Source organism: Danio rerio, chromosome 19 (assembly GCF_052040795.2).
Source record: "Danio rerio strain M-AB ecotype USA chromosome 19, GRCz13ab, whole genome shotgun sequence".
NCBI classification, from domain to species: domain Eukaryota; kingdom Metazoa; phylum Chordata; class Actinopteri; order Cypriniformes; family Danionidae; genus Danio; species Danio rerio.
The window spans coordinates 12,163,059-12,175,059 of record NC_141039.2 but is presented as its reverse complement, the minus strand read 5'-3'; the positions used below and the strand labels follow the sequence as shown (position 1 = coordinate 12,175,059).

Below are 12,001 nucleotides of genomic sequence, written 5' to 3'. Positions count from 1 at the left end.
GCAGAGCAATACGCAAATATCTTTACATATGAAAAATATATAATATCTTAAGAATAGATATATAATAATAATAAGGATATATACAGGATATAAATATAAATGATTTAAATATTACAAAACATATTAATTTCTAGCCTACATGAAGATTTAAAAAGCCTTAATTTCTTCATCTCGGGAGGCTTTTTCAGTTCATTCAATTTGCTTTTGTTTGATGTTATTATTATAAGCAGTATTATTTATTATATTCATATTTATATTTGTTTTATTAAAAACAAGCTTAGATTTGTCCACCTGTCAAATTTTAGACCATATGGGGCAGAGCAGGTGTATTTGGAAATAACTCAGTATTTTGACCACACTTGGTAATTATTGTTCATTTATTCGTTTGCTAGAAATTAGAACTGAATTTAGAAATAGTTTTGAAACAAATCTTTGCGCTTAACAAACAAAATTAATTATTTATAGGCTAATTAATGTCTGTGCGTAAAGGTTTCCCTATCCACGAGAGCAAAAGCGAACGTGAACTTACTTTACGTCAAAATGCGCTTATGGCGTGATGCTGCTGCATCTTGAAGGTAATGGGAGATGAGGCTCTAATTGGTTTATTTTCAAAACACACCAATAACTCATTAGGAAAATAAACTCAACCCTTTTAGACCATGCGCCTTGGCGCAAAGCGGATTTTCTCGTCCTTAAATTAGCAAAAATGCGTTCTGACATGCCCTGAAAGCGTTTGCGCCCTGCGTTTTGCGCTCTGCGCATGGACCGTCAAAATAGAGCCCTTTAAGTTAACGCAATAGTTACTTTCCCTGGTAATTAGTTACTTTTGTAAATATGTAATTATGTCATTTTGTAAAAAATACTATTTGCGAGAAGAAGCTAGTAACTATAACTAATTACTCTTTTAAAGTGACGTGCCCCACACTGGATATAAGATTAACTAAAGCAAAAAAAGTATATTCTGAAATTATATAGAAACATAATCTATGTGGCGACGCAGTGGCGCAGTAGGTAGTGATGCCACCTCACAGCAAGAAGGTCCCTGGTTCGAACCTCGGCTGGGTCAGTTGGCGTTTTTGTGTGGAGTTTGCATGTTCTCCCTGTGTTCATGTGGGTTTCCTCCGGGTGCTCTGGTTTCCCCCATAGTCCAAAGACATGCAATACAGGTGACTTGGGTAGGCTAAATTGTCCGTAGTGTATGAGTGTGAATGAGTGTGAAGGGATGTTTCCCAGAGATGGGTTGTGGTTGGAAGGGCATCCGCTGCGTAAAAACGTGCTGGATAAGTTGGCGGTCGATTCCACTGTGGTGACCCCAGATTAATAAAGGGACTAAATCGAAAAGAAAATGAATGAATGAATAAACATAATCTATGTACAGACATGTATCTGATGAAAAGTAAAAAATGCTGGGTTCAACAGTCTTAAAGCTTTAAGTTTGAAGGTTTTATGTGTCATATCGACAAAGAGAGACAGAGAGATAATAAAATAAATAGATGAAAGATAAAAGAATAATAATAGAGATAACCTAATTAAAAAATAATTAGAGAAATAATGATGCAGTGTTTAGTTGGCTGTCAACACCGATTTGCACAGATGGTGGTGCAACAGATGGAATGAACTGTACTTCTAAGCCTCACTGCCTACTTTTTTATACACATCAGATTCTACCCATGGCATCTAGCCATGTGTAACGACACTTTAAACAATCATTAGGACTCCATATCCAAAAGAAAGCCTTTAAATGTTGTCATTTATTTAAAGCTCACCATCCTCTCTGTGCTGTGCTTCCAGAGCTGATCCAGACGGAGCTTCATCATGTCCGGACGCTGCGGATCATGGACTGCGTGTTCAGACGGGGGATGCTGGAGGAAGTGCAGCTGGAGCCGGGGGTCGTACATGCGCTCTTCCCCTGCCTGGAGCGTCTGCTGAGCATACACACACACTTCCTCACACAGCTCCTCGCACGGCGTGCTCACAGCCTGCAGCCCGGCAGCACAAACAATTTCACCATCACTCAGATCAGCGATGTGCTAATAAAGCAGGTAGGAGCGCGTTGATGAGTTGAGGTGGGCGGAAAGGGGTGTAAAAATGCTTTTCATTGCATTTGGCCCGCTGTAAGCAATTTTTGGATGAACATGTCGGTGTTGATTGCCAGCGAAAAGATGTCATAATTAGCCAGGACTGTCAGATTAATGCATTAATGCAAGAAATGGACACAATTAATCATTGCAACACAAATAGAACAGGAATGTGTTATTGAAGATTTTTCTTAAAGGGATAGTTCGTCCAAAAATGAAAGCTTACTCATTATTTAATCTCCCACAAGTGGTTTTAAACCTTCATGAGTTGCTTTTTTTTCTGTTGAAAGCACAAAAAAAGAAGATATTTTGAAGAATGTTCGTAACTGGTCAACAGAAAAAAGAAATACTATCAAATTCTATCGTTACTGGTTTCTGAGATTTTTATTTTGTGTCCAGTTGAAAGAAATCAAACAGGTTTGTTTTAATTCCGATTCTAAAGTGATTGTTCGGTCATTGTTTACTCTTCATGATGTTATTTTAATGCTGAATAACTTTATTCATTTTTCAAATAACACAATGACAGTGGAAATTGACCATCATTAATATTTCATCCTCTTCGAATGTTATCACTTGATTAAATGAGTGTTATCAGCGGTTATCAGGTGATAGATATGGGCCAGTAGGGGTCTACTGCACCTACTAGTAGGCTCAGAAGGCTGTTAATATCCATCCACATGTTTAGTCAGCTATACTAATAGAGAAGACTCCAGATCTGTTTTTACATTACTGTGACGGTTGGGGTAGGGTAGAAATTAATAAAATACAATTATTGGGAATCGTTAACTTCCATTATTTGAATATTTTAATATAAACTTGCTAAACACCATTTACTTGCATTATATGGTTGGACATACGCAGTATTTCTGTCATGACAAATCCTTTGGTACAGAATGGTAATAAGTATGTACAGTTAAAGTCAGAATTATTAGCCTCCTTGAGTTATTCGCCCCCTTGTTTATTTTTTCCCCCAATTTCTGTTTAACGGAGAGAAAAGTTTTTCAGCACATTTCTAAACATAATAGTTTTATTAACACATTTCTAATAGATGACTTATTTTATCTTTGCCATGATGACAGTAAATAATATTTTGCTAGATATTTTTCAAGACACCTTGATACAGCTTAAAGTGACATTTAAAGGCTTAACTAGGTTAATTAGGGTAACTAGGCAGGTTAGGGTAATTAGGCAAGTCATTGTATAACAGTGGTTTGTACTGTAAATTATCACAAAAAAATTAGCTTAAAGGGGCTAATAATTTTGTCCTTAAAATGGTGTTAAAAATTAAAAACTGCTTTTATTCTAACCGAAATAAAACAAAACGAAACAAAATAAAAAAAAGACTTTCTCCAGAAGAAAAAATATTACCAGACATACTGTGAAAAATTCTTTGCTCTGTTAAGCATCATTTGGCAAATATTTAAAAAAGAAAAATAAATTTAAAGGGGGGCTAATAATTCTGACTTGAACTGTATATGGCAATGTTGATGTGTTTGGTCTTGGCGGAATAGATCTGCTACAATGCTGCTGTTGCTGCTTTAATTATTATGGCAGAGCAAGTACTGAGACATGCTACTGCCAGTATATTCACACTATTACGCCCCAAGTCTAGGGGAAACAAAAAGGGCATAATAAACGAAGAAAAAACAAATGTGTTGGGGTGGTGGATTTCCCAAACAAAACAAAACTTAAAGCAAAAGATTCCCTTCGGTCGACAACCAAACTCACACACTCAGTTGAGAGTATATATGAATAGATTTTTTATAGAAAAATGTGGCTAATATAAACGAGCATTTCTTCAGGGCGACCACAGGCCAAAATAACAAACAAAATAATCTATAAAGTAAATCCACTAAATTACCTATTACTATTTAAAGAAAAATATAAAAAGCTTACCTTACTCCCTAAACATAAACAAAGTCAAAAGTAATGAAATAAATAGGCAGGTCACCCCTACACGCTCAAACTCTCAAAAATATTTTAGCGTATGATGGTCATCAGTACAATATTGGTTGTTGGTCGTCGGCCGGAGGGGTGAGGGAAACCCAGGAGCTCCACTCCAAACACCGAACGCACAGAAATGAGCTCTCCGAACCCTGCCGGAAGCTCCCTTATATACAGGCTTTTGAGACCAGCAGCCAATCAGAACAGGGAATCACGCCGGTTTGGGAGCCTATGAGACAACAGAAAAACAACAAGAAGGTGGGACAAAAGAAAAAGACAGAGTATAATCCACAATAATAAATGAATAAATAAACTTCAGTCGTAACACACACACATACAGCTTGAGAATAATACACACGGCTGCTGCAGACATAATATATATGTAACCTCCATAGCAGATATAAACACAGGTGGAGCTGGGGTGGAGGAGGGTCTCTGAAAAACACATGCTAGCGTAAAACTACACTGAGCATTTAAAACGTTGAGGAGATAGTTCATTGGCTGCTGAAGCAACAACAACAGCCAATCTCCTGCGCCATGTACAGTAGTTAATGACACATGAGCAGGTAAGGTGATCTATCAGCCTGTGCACACATGAAGTTTTATGACGGAACTTTGTATTTAAATATATTTACTTTTATTTTTGTGATCTGAAATAGAAGGAAGGGTTCACCAGAGTGAATAAATGACAACTCCATGTTCATTTTTGTCTCAACTTAACCTGTAACACAGTTTCTTAACCAAATAGCCTAATTGAATTTGAAGTGCATTGAAAATGACGGAGCTTGGTGGAGGAAAACACGACGTCATGCTGTAGAGGAAGTGAAAAGTCAAACAGAAAGACAGAAAGGGCGACAAGTGGAAATGGAAACGTCATTCTGAGTGTATGAGAGTGGGAGGCTGAGGGCTTTTCAGGTTTCAAAGAACAAAGTGTTTATAGTGCACTGTCTGTGTGTGTGTTGGACAGTTCTCAGGTCAGTTTGCAGACGATATGCTGAAGGCCTATTCTGAGTTCTGCAGTCGCCATATGAAGGCTGTCAAACTCTACAAAGAGCTGCTGGCCAGAGACAAGAGACTTCAGCTCTTTATACGGGTAAGAACAAGACAGTGTCCTGCGTGTGTTTGTTTGTTTGCGTGAGCAGATCAGGTGTCGTCTGTGTGTTTCAAGTGGGAGGACAGAGTGGCACCGGGTGAGGAATGATGGTGGGTGGTGCATTAATGGAATAAATGCCTGCAAACCCTCATAAATGGGTGAATCATCAGATGTACAGGTATCATCATGACTGTGCTCGGCTCTCATTTTCATTTTAGTTCATAATAGCTGATGTAGGGCTAACAAAAACCAGGGAAATGTCACGAATTATACAACAATACTAATATGCTATTGCATGTACTTCTTGAATTGAAATGTTCAGTATTGTTGCATCAGTGAGGGTGAGGATCATAATTTGAAGGTTCGTTTCACAATTTAAAAGGCAAAGTGCAGTGAAATTTGAAAGATTTACATGTTTGTTAACACTTTAGGCATGCAGTGGAAGTACACATCTGTCCAATACTGTAAATGGCAGGGTTTTTTAAAGTCTGTTTTCATGGCAAGTTCCATATATTTCAAAATAAAAAACCTTCTTACCTCATTATAATAAATGTTATGGTATTGTATATCTAGTATGTATTTTATCTGATATGTAGCCTAAATGTATTATCCAGGTGTTTTAAAAATTTGGCCTTGATTAAGATTTAATTTAATTTAATTTAATTTAATTTAATTTAATTTAATTTAATTTAATTTAATTTAATTTAATTTAATTTTAAATTTAAATTTAAATTTTAAGTTTAATTTTTTACAATAAGTTTCTATTTTAAGACACGTTAAAAAATAATAATGGCCAAAATTATCAATTATAATATTGTACATATTTTCGAGTAAAATTTTTGTTAATACATTTTTTTTTTATACCAGTACTAAATTAAAATGTATATGTATATGTTCATTTTTTTTTTTTTTTGTCACTTGGTTTTTGCCATAAGAGGCTATTTTTATGGCAAGATCAAATCCTTTCTTGTTGTCTCTGTCTCTGTTTAGAGGGTGAGTCGGGGGCCCTTACTGCGCCGTCACGGATTTCAGGAGTGTATCCTGCTGGTCACTCAGCGTATCACTAAATACCCCGTCCTACTGCAGCGAATCCATGACAACACCAAAGGTGAGACTCACATGTATAATTGACGCCAGTGTCAATATTAGCTGTATTTAAATAGCTGCCCTTCTCCTCTGTGTATGCAATTCTGTAGCATTCTAATAAGTTAACAAAATTGATATGAAGCCAATGTAGTGTGTATATATATATAGTTGAAGGCAAAATTATTAGCCCTTTTTCAACTATTTTTTTTTCAACATATTTTAAATATAACAGTTTTAAAATGTACTAATTTCTTTTGTTTTTTGCCATGATAACAGTACACAATATGTGGCTAGTAATTTTGGAGTTTATTAGCATTGAGTTTTAAAGAGCAATGTAAAGGCTTAACCTGTTTAATTAGGTGAACTAGGCTAAGTTAGTGTGTAGCGGTATTTTGGCTAATAAAGTGGGTTGGGCGCTGGGGTTAAAAAAAAAAACAATACAGTTTCTCAAATAATTCAATTAAATAATAAATTAAGTTTCAACAAATGCATGATTTAATCAAGTAAACCAAAATCAAATGTTCAATCAAACAAACAAATCCATATAATAATAAAGGAGAAAACAAAAACAAAACAAAAAAACAACAACAAAGCAAATAAGCTTTAACTTCAACAGATTTTAGTTAAACTCATCATTTGGACTAGTCAGTGTTAATGTAAAACTATAAAAAATCTATAAACCTATTAAAAGTAATTTGACAAGTCATAAATTTACTAAATGCAGGGTTCATAAGGTCCTGGAAAACCTGGAAAAGTCATGGAACTTTGACAAGGCATTTTTTCAGGCCTGGAAAAGTTTTGGAAAAACAAAAAAAACCCAAAATGTTTTGGAAAAGCAATGGAAATTTGTTTAATAAATATCTGTGTAGTTACATATTTGAGATTGTAATATTGGGTAATTTTTGAATTTTATTTTAAATTTGACCAGATCGTCTCTTCACATTATGTTCTCTGCGCCCTGGGGCATGGTCTAACAGTGTTGAGCTTATTCTCTTTATACGTTTTTGGGTGTGTTTTGAGAATAATGTGCATTAAACCAATCAGAGTCTCATCTCCCATTCCCTTTAACAATCAGTTCCATCGCACCATGTCGCATTTACTATTTACATGGCGGACTTTGTAAGTAGAAAAACTGAGCGCTTTACTAGCGAGAAAACAGTTAAACAGACCATCTGCAGCGCAAGGATAAAGAACAAGCCTCCCCCATTCGGCCTCTTTACTTTCTCTTTCACTTGCTCTCTTTTGTGGAAAAGGGAACAGTGTTGCACACTCCACTGAAGACATCCATTAGCCTGCATAATTCATTTAGTTTGGTAAATGCAAAGATTTGTTTTAAAACTATTTCTAAATTCAGTTTTAATTTCCAGCAAACGAATAAATGAACAGTAATAACGAACCATTATATCCAAATATAATATGGCCCCGTATGGCATAGCATGTGTCCATGACAGGTGGACAAATCTAAGCTTGTATTTAATAAAACAAATATAAATATGCATATAATAAATAATACTACTAATAAAAAGAACCTTATACCAAAGCAAGTTGTCATGAATAAACTAAAACAAGCCCCCGGGATGAAGAAGTCATGGAGGCAGTGGTTTTTATATTTATGTAGAAAATAATACTTTTTGTAGCATTTTAATCCTTTAATTCTTTTTCATTTGTAAAGATATTTCTGTATTGCTGTGCATCCTGCGTGTTTTAAGCAATGTGTAAATGAAGCACTATCGCTATTAAAACAACATAGCGAAAAACTGGAAAATTACTGTTGCGCTGGTCTGAAAATAGCAACATGACGGGGCAAATACGTCTTGCGCCTTATTGCGCCGGGTGTATGATAGGGCCCAAAGTCAATGAAATCTTTGGAAAAGTCTTGGCAGTTTAGTAGTAAATATATTTATGAACCCTGTAATTAGACAAGTAATTTTTTTATGTAAAACTATTAAAAATCTATAAAACTATTTAGACTAAAGCTTTAAGACCAATTGCAAACAAACTAAAAATAGACTTTCAATAGAAGACAAAATATAATAGGAAATACTGTGAAAATGTTCTTGCTCTGTTAAACATCACTTGGAAAATATTTGAAAAAGAATAAAAACTTCACAGCAAGGCTTTTGCCTAGAACTGTTATGTTTTACAATAATATTAAATATTATTATTATATTATATTTTCAATACCATAATATTAAATTTTTTGTGTACGATCATTTAGAATTTTGAAATCGTTGCATGGCAATAGCGTTTTGAGATGAAAAATTCATTATTTACTGGATATATTTAATTTAGGTTACAGTAAAAAAAAAAAAAAAAAAAAAATATATATATATATATATATATATATATATATATATATATATATATATATATATATATATATATATATATATATTAATTACTGTCCAGTTTATTAAATAAACAAATCAAAGGACAAACAAATTTATAAATGCCCCTTTCAAGCACATATTGGTGACATCACGTTTTAGATTTTAATCATAAAATCACCTGCTTATAGATTTTATTGTATTTTTTTGTGATTGATTGTTATTTGTAAAATGCAGACAATCTGGAGGAAGCTGCAGGCCTGTCTCAGGCTCTGGCTTGTCTCCGCGAGCTGCTGTGTTCGGTGGATCAGCAGGTATTGGAGTTGGAGAGGACACATCGGCTGCAGGAGATCCGCTCTCGAGTGGACCCGCGTGCAGAGGCCAAACTTCGTTCCGGAGCTCTATTCCGACCGGCCGAACTGCTCCGCAGGCAGCTTATACATGAAGGCACGCTTCTCTGGAAAACACCCAGCTCTCGACTCAAAGGTACTGAAGATGGTTGTACTGTATATAGGGACGTATGATGCGATACATATCTGTGTTAAGGCTGAGACACACCAAGCCAACGGTAGCATCAGATCGTCAGTGAGTGTCTGTCTGGCTACACTTTAAAAAGCAATTAGTTGACTTTACTTTAAAAAAGAGACTAAACTCGTTGCCTTATAATTATGAAGTAACCAAACTATTTACATAATTGTAAAAGTTAAGTCAATGGGTTTACTCAACCTAAAATTAACTTGTTGCTTTTAAGACAACGGCTTTATTCGGTTTTTAAAGTAATGTAACTAAACACTTTTTACAGTGTAGTTTGGTTAGGCTCATTTTAGAGGGAGTTTGTAGAAGCTATAGACCATCAGTGAGAGTGTCCTGATTGGGTGTTCATCTACGAATCAGAGCATGAGAGCGAAAACTAAAGTGATAGAGTTAAGCAATTGATGCAATTTAAGAGGGAACACAAAGAAGCATTTCTTAAAAGTGCTGTGTGTGCATTTTTGACTCTTCTAAATCATAAAAATACCATAATATTTTTGCAGATCCTGTATTAAGGAAACTAAGTGAACATACTTGGTTATCTGAAAAACAATGAGAAATTCAGTTGTTCTCCTTTGAAAAATGTGCGTTCTGGTTGGAATGTCTATCTTTGTTTTGGCCTGTGTAACTCTGCCCACTGCCAGTTTATCCAATTATATTCAGTGGTGTAAAGTAACTAATTACAAATACTCAAATTAATGTAATTTAGTAGTTTTTTCTCAGAAACGGTAATTTACTAAGTAGTTTTATAAATGTGTACTTTTACTTTTCCTTGAGTACATTTTAGTGCTGTATCGGTACTTTTACTCCCACTACTTTCCTTTAACCTGAAGTCTCCACTTTATTTTTTCTTGTCTATGAGGATTAGAAAAATCAGTCCTGTGATTCTTGCCCAATCAAATAGCACATACAAGGTAAATCGCATCATAGTGAACTACCTCAAAACATGACGATTTATAATTGCAGCAAACTGTTTGGAAGCATTAAAAGTGTCCAAGAAGATGTCCAAAATCTTTACACACATTGACTACGTTTACATGGACATCAGTAATCAAACTATTTGCTTTAATCTAATTAAGAAAACAATATGTATAATATTAAGAATAATAAGGTGTTTACATGAGTTACTTTTTGAGTGGTACTTTCATGATCCTGTTTTACATGTTATAGCACATAATTAACGTCATTCTGTCACCACGCTATCCGCATGTCCTCCAGAGTTTCATGTAATTTCGGGGGTTTCATTTTTAATTTGTCGACTTTAACTGCAGTTTGGCACTTCCACTTTCATTTACGAACATTTCATGCACGCCCTCCGTGACAAGCGAGATACTGGATGCAACTACGAACTGCTGGAAGAGTTATGTTTTAATGGAAGTTCATACCGCATGCTGAATGGAAGAAATAAAACCTCCGCATTTCACGATGCAGGTGTCTGACTGGGTGGGTGCAGAGAGTGCCCAAACAGCCACACGTGCAGGCACGTGTATGTGTGTGAGTATGGACTATCCTGTTACAAAACGCTGCGAAAAGTCCTACATGACGGTAATAATTCGATTAAGTGTCTGTAATGCACTTCAATAATGCCACTAAAATCTGCATACTCCCTACGTCTTAATTCTATTTCTCTTTCGTTCGATTAATCTGATTTAAATAATCAAAAAATCGCTGTTTACATGGTTAACTCTTAACCAGAGTATTGTCTTAATCACATTAAAATCGAATTATTGGTGTCCATGTAAACAGTCATCAACCCAGAGACTGTTTAGACCAGGGGTGTCCAAACTCGGTCCTGGAGGGCCAGTGTCCTGGAGAGTTTAGCTCCAACCCTAATCAAACACACCTGAACCAGCTAATCAAACTTTTACTAGATATACTAAAAACTTCTTGGTAGGTGTGTTAAAGCAGGTTGGAACAAAACTCAGCAGGTCACCAGCCCCTCAGGACCGAGTGTGGACACCCCTGGTTTAGACTTTTGGTCACTGATGAGAAGATGACAGATGTTTACTGTATGATGACCGAAATGGCCTTAAACACCTAGCAGGCACAAGATGTCAACATGATGTCAGATTGACGCTGTACCCTAACGTCATGTGGACGTTGCATTTTGTTTGGAAATGAAAATCATGTTGACATCAGAATTCAACGTCAGGCCGATCTCCAACCTAAAACCAACCAAATATCAGCGTCTAATGATGTTACAGCCTAACATTGTGTGGACGTTACCCTTATGACTTCCATCATATGTTAGATTTTGGTTGCCATATCTGATGAATAAATCAGTATTTGAGGTCAATATGTCGTTGGTTTAAGATGCTGGCTCAACGTTAGATTTTGGTCACTTTCTAACATTTAGACCTAAAATTTAGACCTAAAACAAATAGCCTAAAATTGACCAAATATCAACACCATTTGAGGTCATTATTGGACATCAAAAAAATGTTGTCTTTAGACGCTGGCTAGACATTTAATTTTGGTCACCTGACATTACAACCTGAATTTAACCTAAGATGAACATCTTATAATGTTGTGTGTCTGCTGGGCAATAAATCGATGCACTACAGAATGTTACGTTTACACACGTTTACATGCTTTTGTAATTTGTGTGCCGATTTACTTTGAATCTTTTGCTACTTACGTTTACACACACATGCACAAAATATATGTTAACGCATCAACTTTTTACAGCGCAATACTCATTACTCATACTTTGAGTAATATTTAAAACAGATACTTTTACTCTACTTGCACTACATTTTTAGGCAAGTAATGGTACTTTTACTTAAGTATGATTTTTCAGTACTCTTTCCACCGCTAAATATGTTACAGCATCCCGAATTTCCTTGGTGGAAACAAACAGTGTATTTCATTTTAGCCATAAAGGATGCCTCAATTTTTTCGGGCACAGCCTAGTGAAGTTTCACTAACTAATTTCGAGAGGA

The 12,001-nt window shown here is 35.5% G+C and overlaps 1 protein-coding gene across 7 annotated transcripts in view; it reads left to right on the top strand.

Moving 5' to 3' along the window:
* arhgef2a (Rho/Rac guanine nucleotide exchange factor 2a) overlaps nt 1–12,001 on the top strand; it is a 118,101-nt gene that overhangs the window by 84,921 nt on the left and 21,179 nt on the right. For all 7 annotated transcript variants that reach the window (NM_001423384.1, XM_087294036.1, XM_087294033.1 and 4 more), the window contains 4 exons: nt 1,792–2,042; nt 4,990–5,115; nt 6,106–6,223; nt 8,766–9,014. In NM_001423384.1, coding sequence (NP_001410313.1) covers nt 1,792–2,042; nt 4,990–5,115; nt 6,106–6,223; nt 8,766–9,014 — 744 coding nt within the window. The remainder of the gene's footprint in view (nt 1–1,791; nt 2,043–4,989; nt 5,116–6,105; nt 6,224–8,765; nt 9,015–12,001) is intronic.